Here is an 18841-nt window from a genome sequence, read left to right on the forward strand (position 1 = left end):
ACACAAACTAAAAGGTTTCAAACGTTGGGATGATATTGGTATCTCCTCCATCGGGGATGTTATAGCTAAGGGAGAATTGAAGTCATTCCAGAATATGAGAGCTGATTATGGACTGCAAAGCTCACAGTTTTTTTAAGTACACCCAGTTCCGCCACGCATGGCAAGCGCAACAGATACAACTGTTAGGGATATCAGAGTATGCTCCACTGGAGGGACGGCTTCTGCAGGAACGGATTCAGGGGAAAGCAGTCTCACTTACATACAAAACACTAACCAACAATATGCTGGGGGACCTTGCGAAGCTCAGAGCTACATGGGAGAGTGAAGTAGGAACACTGGAAGATCTAGACTGGGAGTTGGTGTTAATGCACCCCCGTGAGGTTGCAATAAAATCGAGGCTGCGCCTCATTCAATATAATATACTGCATAGGACATACTACGACAGGGTACGATTACATAAAATGTGGAAAATCGAGAACGACAAATGTCTCAGATGCCACGGGGCTGAGGGAGGTTTTTATCATACACTATGGACCTGCACAGTGATCCAAATGTACTGGTCCCGTGTCTTCTCAGAATTGCAGGAGGTCCTGGGAGTTCCACTGACGCAAGAGCCGAAGCTGGCTTTGTTGAGAATGTCCAATGATGTGGATTTGCCCCGCCCACTTAAGATTTTCCTGGTCCTAGCCTTGGTGGTGGCCAAAAAAGACATTGCGAAACGATGGGGGTCCCCGACCCCTCCTGACCTGGAGGAATGGAGGCAGGGACTAGACCTCTACATGGCGGCTGAGAGGGTGACCTACAAATCCAGGGGGTGCCCTAGGAAGTTTTGAAAAATTTGGTCTAAGTGGAGTCATTATCATGGACTGGATGGAGGATTGGGGAATGGTTGAGCTTACCATAGCGTTCCTAGTTCATATAAGGGAGGGCGGGTGGAGATGGAGGGGGGAATGGGGAGGTGGAACCTCGATGCATAGTCCATATTTACAATTCTACGATGTACTACATATCAATAGTGTGTTTTTCTGGGGGGGTGGGAGTGGAATTCGAGGCAGAAGTGTTGCTGAATACATGACTGTATTGTTCAGTTATATACAAAAAGCAAATAAAAATGTTTAAAAAAAAAAAAGAAGTCTTCCTTCTCGGTCTCTCAGAGTTTTGGTCGAGAAGGTCCTGCAGATCTTACTCTCAGTATCTTTGTGATCTGGATATAAGCAATACATGCAATATTTATGCTTATCTTCGACATACAGCCTCTTCTTTGAGCAAGTAGCACAAGCTTTGAATAAAGCTTTCTTTTCAGACATCCTGAAGAGAAAAAAAGGTGTAGAAATCCAAAGTTGAAGTGAAAACTGAGCAGAGCTCAGTGGAGACTCCCTTAGCACAACGTGCGGTAGAAAATCTGAGGCTCTCTCAGGAGGGTTCTATGGGATGAGGCTAAACGATTGGCGGTTGCAAAATGTTGGTCTCTTTTACAAAAAGAGGTAGATAAGCTACAAAATGAGATGAGGCCTAGGCCTTACTTTCTCTTTGTACATACTGCTATGGTATATTCTATTTACCGAGGCTCCCAGGCTGACGACCGGGATTGACACAAAGCATGGGAATCCTATGAAAGTTCCAATACTGGGGCAAATAGTATTACAGATCACTTTTTCTCTAGGAGCTATAGAGGCAAAAGGCACACCATCAGATATGCTCCCCATAAAATGTTTCAAGATACTGGCTTGTAGCTCTTTATGAACACCTTTGCTGCTATGGCTTTTCCCCTCCTGCGCTGATTGATGGATGAATCCCATTATACATGACGAGCTCAGCTCGTCATAAGCACACGACCAGTGTGCCTCATGACGAGCTGAGCTCGTCATGAGCAGCGAAGGGGTTAAGTGTAGTTAGGTTATATTTTTTTTACAAGTAATGAAACAGTTTCTGCATCATGGAGGAAAAATTATCTTCCTTATATAATGACTCTTTGGTGATCCATGATCGTAATAAACCTTAAAACAGGGCAATTCAGCATTTGCACTGTTGTTCATAAAACAGAAGTACACTAAGGAGAAAACATATTTTTTGTGCCAAAATGTGGATATTAATCGGTGACCTAAATTAGAGAGATGCAAGATGCCAACATAATTTTCAAATGCATAAACCACATCCATTCTGTTCTACCTGATAAAAGTTTAAACCCCAAATCTTCCACCTATTTATAATTTCAGTTTATTAAATGTATTGTTTATTGATTAAAATCACACTTTTTCAGAGTGAGTAAAACAAATTAATTAGTGAAAGAATCAAAGTTCATTAAAATCCATTTGAATAAAAACGGTCCAAAGCCATATTCACCTTTCTGGGAAAAGGATTGAACAAACGCAAAAACTAAGCAGTAGAGTTCTTTTTCGTAGTCGCATAAGCTGCAACAAATAGAACAGTGTTCATATGCTGACCAGCTGACCATGCTATTGGAATTCCATCAATGTAATGCATAAAAAGCATATATGAATAAAATGATGTCTTGCTGCTTTATGCAGAGGGGCTAAAAAACTGTGGAAGAGAGTTTTCTAGGGGAAATAATTTAAGAGTTTTTCATGCTTAGCGTTCTTAAAAATGACACCGCTTTTTACATAGTTCTTGGCCACAATTTTAAAATTCCCCACAGTTGTGAAAGAGTTCCAAAGGGCTTGCAAATGTAAAATGCTGAAGGTATTAAAATAATTTGGCCACAGATCTTATTTGGATTGACACAATAAAAGAGCGTGCCAGGTGATAGCTTTAAAGGAGTTTACCACTGCGTACGGCCTCGTGTAGTATCTCGAGTATTAATGATGGTTGCTGCAAATTAAATTCTAATCTGATGTGATGTTGCCTGATTGAATAGGGTAAGGAACCAGTTACTTACCTTCGGTAACGATGTATCTGTAAGAGATATAGGTTAGTTGTAGATTCCTTACCTTACCACGCCAGAAGCGCAGAGCCATGAAAGACACTGACCACTGGTGCACCACAACTAGAGCCCTGAAAGGGAGTCCCTGTCCCTAGAAGTCAGGTCGCAGAGCGAGAAGGATAGATGGGGCGGTAAGGAATCTATAACTAACTTATGTTTCTTACAGATAAATCGTTACTGAAGGTAAGTAACTTGTTCATCTGAAAGAGACAGTTAGTTATAGATTCATTACCTTAGAATAGATAACCCAGCAATACTAACCCTAGAGGATGGTCTGCAAACTAAGTTCACACCAGAACAGAACTGGCAAAAGAGCAGTCCCTCCGGACTTGGCGGTCTAGGCAGTAATGTTTAGTGAACGCGTGCAGTGATGCCCACTTTGCTGCCTGGCAGATATCCAGAAGTGGGACTCCACGAACCAATGCATGGTTGCCGTCGTAGCCCTAGTGGAAGGAGCATGCAGGCCCACTGGATGATCCTTCGCTAAAGCGTAGCAGATTTTTATGCAAAGGACAACCCAGCGAGAGATGGTACTTTTTTGACCAGCCTGGTCTTTCTTGGCACCTACATAGCCAACGAAGAGTTGCTCACCTGGAAATCTTTAGTGCGGTCAAGGTAGAAGGACGCTTGTTTAGGGTCGAGACGGTGGAGCCTCTCTTCCTCCTTGGACGGGTGCGGAGGTGAGAAAAAGGTGGGCAAAGTGATTGATTGTCCTACATGAAATGGTGTGACCACTTTAGGAAGGAGCAAAGGCCTTGTTCTAAGCAAGACTATGTCCGGTAAGAAAGGGGGCTTGTAGGATAGAGCCTGAAGCTCACTCCCAAGCAGAGGTGATGGCAAGTGAGAAGCTTGAGAGGACAGTTGTGAAGAGGCTCACTGGGAGCACACCTAAGATAAGTTCAAACAAGATTCAATTCCCACTGGGACATTATGAAAGAAGATGGAGGAAAGAGATGAGTAATGCCCTTAAAGAAAAATATTTACAATAGGGACTTAAATAACTAGGGCTGATCTGGCAGCCAAAGAAAAGCAGAGATAGCAGCAAGATAGCCTTTGAGAGTGCCCGGGGCAGAGCACTGTTGCGCCAAAGAAAGTATGTACCAGGGGACCTCTAAAAGAGGGGCAGAAAGGGGATCCACAGCCTTTGCTGTGCACCATAACACGAACTTATTCCATTTACAGGCGTACACCGATTTAGTGGAGGGATGCCAGGCTTCCAAGATGACATCACAGATTTCAGGTTGAAGGTCAAAAGCTGTCAACTGTCACTGCTCAATCTCCACGAGACAAGTTGGAGGCTGGACAGGTTTGGGTGAAGAACCGTCCCCTGCAGCTGCGACAGAAGTTCCTCCAGAAGGGGCATTCTGATCAGAGGATCGATGGCCATGCTCAGGGGCTCTGGGTACCAGACTCTTCGTGCCCAGTCCGGAGCCACCAGAATAACTTGGGCTCGGTCGCGCTTGAGCGCTCGGGGAAGAAGTGGTACAGATGGAAAGGTGTACAGGAGGCCGTAGTTCCACTCGCGACTAAAAGCGTCGCCAAGCGAGTGCCGCCTTGAAAACTCCAACGCGCAGTATTGCTGCCATGGCGCGTTCTCTTCGGTGGCAAACAGATCTAACCAAGGCTCTCCCCACCGCTGAAAGAGACCGTGCACCATCTCAGAGTGAAGACGCCATTCGTGATCGACCGAGCACCGACGGCTGAGTTTGTCAGCCCTGGCGTTCAGAGAACCTGCCAGGTGTTGAATCACCAGGGTCCTGCCCTGGTGTGTCAGCCATGTCCATAGGCAAAGAGCCTCTTGGCATATGGTCCACAACCCCACCCTGCCTTGTCTGTTGTAGTACCAGATGGCGGTGGTGTTGTCTGTAAACACCTGCACCACTTTCCCTTTGAGAGAGGGAAGGAATGCTTTCAGTGCCAGTCGGATCGCCCGCAGCTTGATATGGAGTCCGGACTCCGCTGGAGACCAGACTCCTCTCCCAGATGGCCGCCCCATCCCAGGAGTGACGCATCTGTCACCACTGTTAGATTTGGTTGGGGAAGGGAGAGGGATCTGCGTCGGACCCAAGCTTGGTTTGTTATCCACCAATGCAGTTGTGGTGCAGTTCCCTCCGAGATCTGGGCGTAGTCTGAAAGATTCCCCTGATGCTGCGCCCACTGGAACTTCAGTTCCCTTTGCAGAGCCCGCATATACCACCTGGCATGACACCAGCAGGAGGCCATGAGGCCTATCAGCCTCAGGGTCATCTTCACCGAAATCCAGGATAGACGCTGAAACGTGTATCGTAGCCCGAATATACTCGGTAGGATAGGCACGAAACTGCACTGTGTCCAGAACAGCTCTGATAAAAGGGAGCGTCCAAGAGGCCTTGTCCTCACTTTCTAGAGTCAGCACTAATATGACTGTATATATTTTCTAGAGTGTGCGGGGGGGTGCTATTTTCTTTGTATACAGTGCCGACCTATGTTGACACTACTTGGAGGGGTATAGGGCTTTCCCCTCAGCCCCTTTATTTGCACCTCACACCTAACAATGAGTCAACTGATTATATTGTGCTAATTCTTAGGAGTGCGCCCCTTTCGAAAAAACCCTTTCTAAGTCAATGTAAAAAAATATCACTATTAACAAGGAACCACAAAATCTGGAAAATATTTCACAGTGCGCTGTGAAATTCTGGTTTCATCACCATAATACCCCCAAAACGACTCTTTCTCTTTGTAGGGGCCACTAGGATTATGCGGCAAGGTTATCTAAAGTATGGGTTTTAAAAAAGGTAAATGATGTGGCACATTTTTCTATAGTATTTCATCCATTTGAACGATAAACATGTTATGTAAAATCCACAAATTGTACCAAATATTGTATGTATAGTAGATCCACTATTATGTCTAAATGCTGCAGCCACTAAATTGCATATATCCACTCACCTTTGTCCACTCACGGAACGTAAACTGAATAACTTAGTTGACTGTTTGAGTACATTGCTAATTTGAATGCAGATTTGTACAAGGGGTTAAATGATATAGGCAAATCTTTCTTTAGTATCGGATGCTATGCTCGATTTGGATACTAGCACCATTTTATATTCGAGAGCCATCCATTTTTCTTCCTTTTAGAGAGTACATTATGTTACTTTTGATTGGGTGACCGTTACAACATCACCCTTTTGATGGAGGCCAAGTGATTTCTAACAGAATTATCTTCTAACTTTTTCTGCTCCTTCGAACATTTAGGTAAGCGATTTCACTGCTCCACCTTGGGGTGTAAAGAGGTGCTACTGAGCATGCAGGAACTTCTGACCCACCAAAAAACTCACTACAAGCCAAATCGGTACTTTAAGTAAGTGCTCTGAACTATGATTTTTACCTTATCTCTTGTGTGTGTGTGTGTGTGTGTGTATGTATGTATGTATGTATGTATGTATGTATATATATATATATATATATATATATATATATATATATATATATTCACTGAAAAAAACATAGGTTTCCCACCAGTTATAGTTAGCTGAACAGTTTACTCATACAAAACCATTGAAACTCCCACGTTATAGTTAGTTGGACTCAATATAACTCGCGCGCCCGCAATCCACTGCTGATGATGTCACATATTACATCATTCATGACATCACTGATGACATCACTGACAACACAGATTACATCACTGATGACATCATCCAGTGTCTGTGTGTTTCTGTAAAGTTAAAATACAATTAAGTTAAAGTTAATAATTTACATATTGAAAAATTAGTGGATGTATGAGTGTCTGGATGAAGGATTTAGTAGGTGCGTGACTGACTGTATAATTGAGTGATTAAATGTGTCTTACTGAATGCATTGGTTAGTGACTAAACTATCTGAATATGTGCTTCAGTATGTCTGTTGCTGTGTAAGCTGCTGCATGTTTTGATCAGTAGCTATATGAGCACTCCATAGAAGACGTCCCTCTGTCTCAAAGGGGAAAGGGTCTTTACTCCAGGTGCTTTCTGGTACGCAAAAAGGACAAAAACGAGTTCAGGCCCATTCTGGATTTGCATAAAGGAGAGAAAGGGTTTGGATGAAAGTCAGGAAGAAATGGCGCTTAGCGGGTGCCTGATATGTGGGTAGTCTTTGAAGATGGATTTGGTACGGTGCAAACAGGTCAGGGGAACAAACCCAGCAGAAAACAGCCCCTGCTAAGATAGAGAACGTGTCCCCTATCAAACAAATGCAAAGAGTGTCCTGTGCACACGTATATATTAAATTTGGTTCTCAAATGAGAGCCCAATAGCACTTGATAAGAGTAGGTCTTATAGCACGCCAGTACGGACATTCCCGTCCAGAGGCTTCCACACCACCAACCATTTACAGGCTCGCCAGCCTGGCATCCCTTCCGCGTTGACAGACCCTGGCTCATCCCATTCTGGCGCGCCGCTACGAATACAGGATGTTTATTTACCGTTCACAGCCCTGAAGAGTCACAACCCCCACACGGTGTGACAAAACACGTGTCTGCTATTTGTTCTTGTATGTACTGATCAATACTGAACCATTAAATATATATACACTTTACGATGTTAGACTCCGACCTCATATATTGAACTCTTATCAAGTACTATTGGGCTCTCACATGAGAACCAAATGTAATATATACGTGTGCACAGGACACTTTCCATTCTGGATTTGCGACAAGCAAACAAATGGATTTGCAGGGAGAAATTTTGCATGCTGTCCTTGCACCAGATTTATCCTCAGCTGCAACGGGGAGACTGGCTTTGCGCAATAGACCTGCAGGATGCGTATTTCCATGTGTCCATTGCTCCAAAACATAGGAAGTGCCTGCACTTTTTCAATCACTATCAGTACACCGTACTACCGTTTGGTCTGAAGTCTGCACCCATGACTTTTTCAAAATGCATGGCCGTGGTGGCAGTGCACCTGAGAAAGAACAAGGTGTTTGTCTACCCGTACCTGGACGACTGGTTGATCAAATCCTCCACCTTCCAGGAAGGACAATTGCATTTCAACAGGACGGCCGTTCTGTTGAATCGGCTGGGTTTGCATATCAACATGTCCAAGTCCATCTCGACTCTGGTTCAGTGCCTGCAGTACTTGGGCACCTCCATCAATACTCTCAGAGCAAGCGTGGCTCCTTCGGAGGAGCGACACTTATCGATCCTACGGAAGGCTCAGGCTCTCATGTCTGTTCCATCAACAACAGTGAGGACGATGTTGTCTCTTCTGGGGTCGATGGCCTCTTGCATCTTCCTCACACCATATGCACGCCTCCACATGAGACCGCTGCAGGAATGTCTGGAGGATCAATGGGACCAGAAACGAGGGAGCTGGGACGACTGGATCCACCTGTCTCTACATGCTCAACAGTCCCTGAGTTGGTGGTGTTCAGCAGAGAATCTCCTCAATGGGGTTCCGTTTCACAAGGACATTCCCATACAGACTATTGTGACGGATGCTTCTCTCCACGGCTGGGGAGCGCATTCAGACCATCTACAGATCCAAGGAACGTGGTCCCAGACGGAATCCACGTACCACATCAACTTTCTGGAACTCAGAGCTGTTCATTTGGTGCTGAAAGCCTTTCAGCCGTCCTTCCAGACCAACTCCTTGCTTGTACAGACGGACAATACGACCACAATGTTTTACCTCAACAAGCAGGGTGGCTCGAGATCCCGCACACTGTCCCAAGAAGCGCAGGCGATCTGGCACTGGCTGCTAACCAGAGGACTGTCTATAACGCCTACCCATCTACCAGGTATGCAGAATGCTCAGGCAGACGCACTCAGCAGGCTGGTCCAGGAAAACCACGAGTGGGTCCTAAACGACGAGGTACTAGGAAACCTCTTCGGAAGATGGGGCACTCCAGACATAGATCTGTTCGCCACCGTCCAAAACATAAAATGCCGAGACTTTGCCTCCAGGTTTTACCAACCGGGGACTCTGGGGAATGTGCTATGGATCAGCTGGTCTAACCGCTTCCTGTATGCTTTTCCGCCCATTCCCCTGATTCCGGCAGTACTCATCAAGCTGTCTCAATCCAGAGCGCGAATGATCCTCATTGCTCCGGAGTGGCCTCGACAGTAGTGTTTCACAGACCTGCTCCACTGGTCTCTCCAACCCCACCTGCAGCTTCCATGTCGGCCGGACCTTCTAAGTTCAGGGAGCAGATGGTGCACCCCAACCTCTCATCGTTGAGTTTGGCGGCATGGCTCCTGAGATATTACAGTATGGACACTTGAACTTGCCTGACAATTGCATGGAAATACTCAAGGAGGCTAAGAGACCTTCCACCAGGACTTCCTATGCCTAAAAGTAGAAAAGTTTCTGCATCTGGTGTACGTCCAAGGGCGCTGATCCTACCTCCTGCAAGGAAGATATCATCCATCCATATTTCTTGCATTTGGCTCAATCTGGCCTTAATTTTCATTCTATTAAGGTTCAGCTTGCAGCATTAAATGCGTATAGGAAATGCCCTTCACAAACATCCTTCTTCCAGATTCCTGTATCTAAAGATTTTTTGGAGGGATTGAAGAAAGTATTTCCCCCTGTTAGGTGTCTGTCGCCTTCATGGGAACTGAATGTGGTGCTGTCTCGGTTGATGAAGGAACCTTTTGAACTTATTCATAAGGCTTCTATCCTGGAAGGCAGCCTTCCTTGTGGCTGTAACATCGGCCCGCAGAGTGAGAGAGATCCAGGCCTTGTGTTGCCAAGAGCCTTATACGGTGGTTCATGCTGCTAAGGTTGTCATGAGGACTCACCCTAAGTTCCTGCCTAAAGTGATTTCTGATTTTCATGTCAATCAGACGATAACTTTACCTAATAATAAATAATAATAAATCCACATTTGTAAAGCGCACAATCACCCGCAAGGGTCTCTAGGCGCTGGGGGCCGTCGGGAAGATTAATCAAGCTATTGTCCAGAGTCACATGGTGCTGGGCTAACCTGCCGCCGGTGCCAGGGATCGAACCGTGATCCCCAGATTCCGGAGTCAGTCGCCCTAGCCGCGGCGCCACACCTCTTCCACAAACCTACGTTTTTTTCAACATCCTTCCTCTCTGGCGGAGAGGTCTCTTCATTCCCTGGATGTAAGAAGGGTGTTGAAGTTCTACTTAGATAAGATCAAGGACATTCGTAGGTCAGACCCATTGTTTGTCAATTATGGTTCGGTCAGGACTGGTCTTGCCACATCTAAACAGTCCATCTCTAGATGTATCGTGTCCTGTATCCAGTTATGTTACCAAAAGGCTAACAAGACCTTAGGGGGTAAGCCTAATGCGCATTCCACCAGGGGCAAAGCAGCTACAGCGGCTTTGCTACGTAATGTTCCCATTGCAGATATCTGTAGGACTGCCACCTGGAAGTCGGTCCATACCTTTGCAAAACAGTACTGCCTGGACTCTGATGCCAGAGCAGACGCTCAGGTTGGGCAGGCTTTGTTGAGAAATCTGTTTGCACAGTAGTTTAGGTCGAGCTATTTATAGCTCTGAACTATATTGTAGGGGAAACAACACTCTTGAACAAGCAGATTCCTCCCAATGCATGTGATCTATTGAAGCGTGACGCTTCGCCAGCGCGTGCTTGGCCTCACTCACACCCCATATGCTGGATCCCTCCCAATCGCTCGCTCCGCTGCTCCCCCGCCCCCCACCCCCATCCGCCTCGCACACCACCATGCTCATTCCCTCCCACTCACTCGCTCCCCTTATCTAAACGTGTGCAGCTAAAAACAGCCAAAAGCTCAATTTGCCCCATATTTGCCAGCCTCATAGTACCAAAACTAATCTTGAACAAGCACAGAGAAAGACATTTATTTCTTAGTTTGTTTCTTTCTCCTCTCGCACACGTTTCAAAAGTCCCTTGTTTCCTATTTCTTTATATGTTTGAAGCGGCCGCTCGCCATTTCCATTAGCTTGCATTACATTTGTTACAATCGCGGCACCCGTGCCAGTGCCGCAATTGCATTAAAAGTAAAGAAATTGGAAAACAAAATGTTTTTCAATTTCTTTACTTTTGATGCAATCGCAGCACCCATGCCGTTAACGCAATTGTAACAAAGGTAATTAAATGAAATGGCGAGCGGCCACTTTAAGCAGCTAAAGAAATAGGAAACAATTGTTTTATCTATTTCTTTACTTTTTATGCAATTTATGTACTTGATACAGTCTAAGTCTGGGTGGCCAAATGAGGGCACTTTGTAACGAAGGTCACTGGACAACTTTACGTTCCCAACTCGTACAAAGCATTGTTTTAAGATGCCCATTTGTTTCAGCTGAAAAGGAATCATCTACAACTCTCAGAATCCACCAGGTTTGGAAGAAGCCTTCTTACCGCTAACAAAAGCCCTCTCACAACTGCCCCTCCCCCTCCCCCACCACAGAGCGCGTCTCACCGCCCTGCCGTGTCATCGCTTTCACTTTCACTTCCGCTTCTCTTTAAACACAGCTCGCACTGTGCTTTCTAGTTTCATTAAACAGCTTGCCCATTTGATGCTCCTCACACGTCTTCACCGGCAAAAGCCTCTTCCAGCTACCTGTGCCAGGCTCCAACTTGCCCCCCTTTCCTCTTCCCCTACAGCAGCTGATTAGCAGCCCACAACACCAGAACGAGTTGTGTGGCTGCCGGAACCAGATGCATGCTTGTTAAAATTCCTTGCAATTCTGTGGCTAATTGCTCACATTTCTCCCTCCTTCCCCTGGGTGGTTCTTGACGCTGGCGACTGGCCCAGTTACATTTATCATTGCTTGTTTGTTTATTTCTCTGTTTCCTTCACTACTTTCCTGTCTGTACTGATTCATTGTTTTGAACAGCTGTTTGCGCACATTCAAATTCTTCCCTTTATAACAGCGATGCTCCTCAATTCAACCTTAAATATGATGGCCGCTCCAGGAGGCCCCACGCCGCAGTTAACATTTTAATTATAATCAGTGCCACGGCTGCCCCAGCCTAATCTAAGTCAGCATGAGATCAAGAAAATCCCACTTTGTGGGGCAAAGATAAAAACAGGCCTTCCTATTCATATCAAGAAGTACCGCAGTGAAGGTAAGTGTTTTGTTCATTAACCATACTCGAAACCTGAAAGATCTAATGTAATAGATTTACTGGGATATCTGAAGCTGACATAGGTTTGTGCCAGATGTCTGTCCCCTCCGCGGCACATAGCTGCTGCCCAGCTCATGCCGGTGGGCTAAGTTACTTGCTGTTTACTACCTTCCTCATAAATCTGCTTTGTGGTAGATAAACAGAACGCGAGAGCTGAGGCAGACTAACCTTTCCAGCTAGCTCAGTGTTATGCATACACTCCATGATGGGCAGATCAATGTAGCCAGATCTCAACAGTCCGAATTTGTATGTTTTCATAGGCTGTTGTTCAATACTCTTACAGTTGCACCGCACAGAACGTTATAGTGCTGTTGACTTTAAGCCAAGAACTTCTCAATGTGTTGCAGCTCTTTGTCTTTTCTCCGCTCCTCCGTAGTTATTTTACGTTGTAAAATTGGATTTACTATAAATTAACGATGGTGCTGTTGTGTTTACGCTGATTTATATGTGTGTTAATGTAATCGTTTTGGTTGCCTACGTTTGGCACTTTAGCCTGTTGATAGGGTTTAAGACACTGTAAGCAGACGGAATTTCAGAAAAGAAATGACATAGACCAGCACAGCACCACCACCTCAGCATAACTCGGCACCACCCCAAGATCACTCAGCACCAGCACTGCACCACTTTAGCACCACCTCAGCATCTGTGCAACACTATCGTAGCACCACCTCAGCACACAGCACCACTTCAGCACCAGTCAGTGTAACTCATCACCACTAAAGCAAGACTACTGCAGCACCACCTGAGCTTCACTCAGCAGCACCGAGCACCACCGCAACTACAACACCACCACCTCAGCGCAGCATCACCCCAGCACAGCACCACCTCCATATCACTCAGCAGGACAGCACCACTTTAGCGCCACCTAAGGACCACCCAAGCACCATTACATCAGTGCAGCACTACCTCAGCACTACCTCGGCACCATATCAGCATAAGCGCAGCCCCACTTCAGCTGCACTACCGTAACCCCACATGAGCGTCACTCAGCTGCATCTGAGTACTACCACACCACCTCAACATTGTTCAGCCCCAGCACAGCACCACCTCAGCACCAGCGCGGCACTACCTCAGCACTAGCAAAGCACCAGTGCTACATCAACTGACTACCAACACAGCACCTCATCATCACTTGGCACCACTCAATGCCACAGCATCACTCAATGCCACAGCATCACTCAATGCCACAGCATCACATAACGCCACAGCATCACATAACGCCACAGCATCACTCAGCACCACTCAACACCACAGCACCACGCAACGCCACAGCACCACTCAGCGCAACAGCACCACTCAGCGCCACAGCACCACTGCACCACTCAGCGCCACAGCACCACTCGGCGCCACAGCACCACTCAGCGCCACAGCACCCCTCAGCGCCACAGCACCCCTCGGCGCCACAGCACCCCTCGGCGCCACAGAATCCCTCGGCGCCACAGAATCCCTCGGCGCCACAGAATCCCTCTGCGCCACAGAATCCCTCAGCGCCACTCGACACCCCTCGACGCCCCAGCACGACTCGACGCCCCAGCACGACTCGACGCCCCAGCACGACGACGCCCCAGCACCCCTCAACGCCGCAACATCCCTCTACGCCACAGCACCACTCTACGCCACAGCACCACTGCCTCACTCTGTGCAACCATTCAACATCTGGTTCTAATATGTTCTCTCAATGTTTCAAACTTTATTACAAATGTCACAAAAAGATGCTGTTCTTGGATTTGCATCACAATAAAATACAATGAACATAATCTTTCCAAAAGTTATTTATAAAAGTTTTTGCCATTATAAATTACAATAACTTTTATTTAAGTATTAATTATTAAAAAAAAATAAAAGCCATTGCTATTTGTAATATTAATACATTAAGTCATGTAAATACAACACATATTGCATTACAAATGCTATAGGTGTCATGTTTGCGAAAGTTAAAACTATTGGCATTGTAAATGACAAAGCTATTAATTTCGCTATTTTCAAAACCAACACATAAATAAAATATTTGTCATTTACAATACCAATAGCTCAAACTTTCCTAATGCGAGACCTATTGCATTGCAAATGCTTGTTTTTGTCTGTTTCCTTCACCGCTGGTTTAGTTGTTGGGGTGGGCTTGCTATTCTATTCACAAGATTATGACTATACACAGAGATCCCCTACTACAGAAGGAGTAGTTTCTTACCTGTAACTCCAGTTCTGTAGTAGGGGTATAATGTTATAGTCATAAGTGCCCTTCCTCCTACCCGGTGGATGAAATGATAATGTACTGAATGCTACAGGCCTGGCTTTATACACCTTCAAAAAGAACTGAAAGTAAAAGGCCTTTGGCTGTGCATCCTGGGATACCGAGGTTCTCTGGAGAGTTCCTTAAAGGCACGGTATTCCTTTTCCAGACACATAATGGCAGCCTATGGGGCTTGTCGGTCCAACCCTTCCTCTCTATCATGACAAAGGATTTTTGTGAAGGGGAGTTTCTCTAAGTGTGAAACTTTACAAAAGTATGTAAAATGTAATATTATTTGGCTATCTTTTTCAATTAGAGATGAAGGTCTGGCCAATGTAGCCTTGTAGTTTTAGGCTGCATTATTTGTCTTTAATTTTCTCTTAAGTGTCTATGCAGTACTGCAGAAGAAGACAACTTAAGAGACTATTTCGATTGCTCCGGGGTCCACGCACATGGGCCGGACTATTCACAAGATTATGACTATAACCGAGATACCCCTACTACAGAACTGGAGGTACAGGTAAGAAACTACTCCTTCCCAGACTACACATTACTGGTACGACACCAAAGGGCCTCCTACCAAGAAGTGAAAGCATTGTTGATATTACTAAACCTCAAATATTCTCTCTCTACCCAGCCTGACTCAAAATAATACATGAGCAAAAATGTCACTTCTTGGAAAGCCCAAAAGCAGTGCGATCTTGGATGGAAGAAGTCTTCCTGGAACAGATAACTGAACGGACGCAACTGAGCACTCTTACCCCCCTATCCCTCCCCACCCCTCGTTTTGCAGAAGACACTAAAAGGCAAAAAGCGACCAAACAAAGCACCCTGAAAGCGAGTAGACAAAGCTCCATCTCAAGAGCAAGTACTGGAGGGCCGACGAGTGGCAATACAAACGGCTGGGGCACTCCAAGATATGGAACCACCCTCAGCAGAAGAGTCCTCAGAAGACACTACGGTGCATTCTGATTCAGAAAACAGTTTAACTCTATTTCCCTTAATCACACCACAGCTGGTGAATGATTTATTCTGATGATGGACTAAGCACCATACTCCTTGACAAACCAGGCATGGGGTGGTAAAGTATAATGTGTTTGATTTTATCTACCTCTAGTAAGAGAATCAAATGCTAAGATGAGCTGAAGGGTGCAAATATACAAAATGTAATGAACCTGAGCTTGGTGTGCAAATACAATATGTGCGGCTCGCTCCCATGTAAATATTGGTGTCCATTTTCATATGAAAGAAATCGATTTTAGCCACATTCTAATAATGTACAAGAAAACTGCTCTTCCCATGGCCCTAGGAAACACTCCACACTATTGCAATAGCCCTACCACTCTATTGATTGGGCTAATTGACGCAATGCTTAGCACAACCCCATTTTCCGAATGCAAGTTGTTGTTCACCGCTATTACGGTTAGTTTTCTTAGTTTGGTCGGACAAGGTTCCAATGTCGGACCTAGTATTGGGAATTCACGGGTAGTTAGTTCACCTGCCAGACCATTACTATAATGAAAGACACGTGTCCTCCTTAAATCCTTTTTACTCCAGATGATATTACAAAAATGTGTAAACAAACATGGACTATACAACCTAACCACCTGGAATGTCCGAAGACCGGGATCTACATAAGCGACACAGGGTTTATGCACAATTACGCATGCGTACAACACACCTAGATCTCCTCCAAGACATGCACTTAACCAACACCACAGCTTTCAAATTACAGAAAAAAAATGGAGGGGGGCAGGTTTTTAAAACTTCTTACACAGCATTCACGCGAGGTGCTGCAATATGGAAAAAACAGGAATCCCCTTGGATGTTTTGGAGAAACAAATTGATACTAACGGTAGGTATGTCCTACTACGGGGTAACTTTGACGGGGTACCAGTGGTCCTAGGCAGCATTTACACCTAAAATACTGATCAATATCAATTCATTGAACACCTAAACTCAACACTTGCAGACTGGACTGTGTATCCTTGGGTACTAAGGGGAGATTTCAATGCAGTGTTAGATATCTAATTAGATCGCTCCCACCCCCCATTACAGGGCATGGCTGCTACTCGACAGGCCAAAGCCCTCCGTGTATGGGCTCAGGGTTGGGCACTCTCCGATGCATGAAAACATGAGGTCTACAGGAATACTTGTACTGCTAACCACCACACACACTAAATACTAGATTAGACCGAGTATTCTGCTCCAGTACACTCCTACCCCAGGTCACACAGACTACTTATCGTGGAAAGACATTATCAGATCATAATCCATTGGAGCTCACCTTATCTAGGGACGGATTCCTACAACAGTCCCCACATAGAGATTAAATCCTTGTTTCTTGGAAGATGGGGTCTTCCAGGATACTATAGCTAATGCCATAAGTAATTCTTTTACTGAAAATACCAATACAGCTTCTTCCCGACTTAATTGAGTGGGAAGCATTTTAAAACTGTCATTAGGGGCACTTCCAACAGCTCAGCAGTAGGAGCACGCCAAACGGTCAATAATGAGCTGAAATGAGTAAAATAGGGGTGGGAGTCCTAGAACAAGCAGCCGTACAGACCCCGAAAAGGTGGTGTAATTACAAAAGGTGCATGTTGACTACGTGGTATTACTAGAGTACCTGCCTACCATAGGCTATCAATCCCACACCCAGAGACCACATACAGAAGCTGACATGGTGGGCACCCTACTTGCACTGATACTTTGAAACGCCCCAACACTGGACCCCATCTTAGAAATTAATACCGCAACTATGATCAAAGTTTAGTTACCACACAGAAAGGGAGTACCTTTGCTTTTTTTTATAGCTATTACGAGACCCTATATGATGCCCTTCCAGCGGTAGAGCCTCACATGTTAGAGGATTTCCTGAACAGTCCAAGCTACCCGCAGCTCTTGGTGGAAGAAAAAAGAAACCTAGTGGCCGCAGTGACTAAAACGGAGTTAGAGAGGCTATTAGAGAACTCCCACACAGTAAAATGCCTAGCCTGGATGGACTACCAGCGGAGTTTTGTGCCACCTTTTCAGCCCAACTAGTCCCCCCAACTGGAACGATTGTTTTACACAGCTCTACATATAGGCAACTTGCCCTCCACCACGATGCATGCATTGGTAACTTCGCTCCCAAAACCAGGTAGAGACTCTAAAAACATTACACCCTACAGGCCACTGTCATTATTAAATACTGAATATAAAATACTCAGTGCTTGCCCACTGATTGCTGCCATTAATGTCAAAACTATTACATACAGATTAATGGAGATTCTTACCAGGTTGCAACACGTCTTTAAATATACGATGACTCTACCGTGTAATGGAAGCAGCTACAACCCACGCATTCTCTCTATGCGGATGGTATAATCCTCTATGTTAGGAACCTCGACAATAATTTGCGTCCAATAGCTAATACCTTTGCACACTGAGCGCATTTCAGTGCTTACTGTAAGTGCAGCTAAATCTCATGCATTCTTTTTTAAAAGTGACCCCCAAGACCTCGTTGACTGCATTCGGAGATCTGATGCTCCAAAGCGGCCGACCACCTTCAAATACTTAGGGATCCAAATATATATGTATTTCCTCAGGATCTATTAGAGGGTAATCTCCAAAAAACGGTATCTTCACTGGTTCGCAGGTGTCTTTTTTGACCTCTCTTCCCCTCTCTGTGTCTGTGTGTCTTGCAATATCAAAAATGGTCATGCTCCCACAAGTATTAAACTATTTCACCAATTTACCTACAGTGATTTCAGCTCCGTTTTACAGCCCTAGATACACTCCTAATGTTATTGATCTGGGGGACATGCCATAGACGGGTGGGACTAACAAAGCTGCAGTTATGGCATCAGTCAGTGGAGGCCTGGGTGCGCCAGACTTCCGAGCATATTGTTTAGCGAGCCAGCTACAATGGCTAGCTTATTGGCTGGCTGGACATAATCCACATGAAATAGGCTATACAGCAAGTATGCTGGCCCAGGGTACACTACACACATTATTGCTCCCTCGGACAGGGACCCCATCTACAGCACCACTGCTATTAAAAATCGCTCTTACATACTGGAGATCGGCTCTGAAGTACACAAAGCAAGCCAATCTCTACGCCCCAAATATTGTACTCCTAGGTCTCCCCATTCCAACTGGAATACAGACGAGTCGCCGAATACGCCTATGGGAAAGAGCGGGAATGACAACAGTGGTATCATTCTATGGGAATGGGATGCTACTCAACCACACAGACTTTGTTCATGAGCATTGTCTCCCAGATTCCTTATACACACAAATATTGCATGATACGTTAGAATACATTAGACTCCGAACGGCACAGAGCCCCCTGCACACATATTTGTCGACTCAATGTATTTGATGGGAAATGGAACACATCTGATTGGATGGCTATACCGAGGCTTATGAACCCACTCAGAGGTAACCCTTGCATAATTAAGAGAGAAGTGGGGACAGGACCGGGGCAAGGTGCTAAAAAATAAGGAATGGAAAGCCCTACCAGCTTTCCCTAGGAAAGTATTGTGCAACACTATATTTAAATTCATCCAATACATGATACTACATA

The 18841-nt window shown here is 45.3% G+C and overlaps 1 protein-coding gene across 3 annotated transcripts in view; it reads left to right on the forward strand.

Annotated features, from left to right (window-relative positions):
- LOC147673364 (zinc finger protein 414-like) overlaps positions 1 to 18841 on the forward strand; it is a 99217-nt gene that overhangs the window by 43690 nt on the left and 36686 nt on the right. For all 3 annotated transcript variants that reach the window (XM_086947212.1, XM_086947214.1, XM_086947213.1), the window contains exon 4: positions 6176 to 6281. In XM_086947212.1, coding sequence (XP_086803338.1) covers positions 6176 to 6281 — 106 coding nt within the window. The remainder of the gene's footprint in view (positions 1 to 6175; positions 6282 to 18841) is intronic.

The sequence above is a fragment of the Lissotriton vulgaris genome, chromosome 12 (genome assembly GCF_964263255.1).
Source record: "Lissotriton vulgaris chromosome 12, aLisVul1.2, whole genome shotgun sequence".
Classification (NCBI taxonomy): Eukaryota; Metazoa; Chordata; class Amphibia; order Caudata; family Salamandridae; genus Lissotriton; species Lissotriton vulgaris.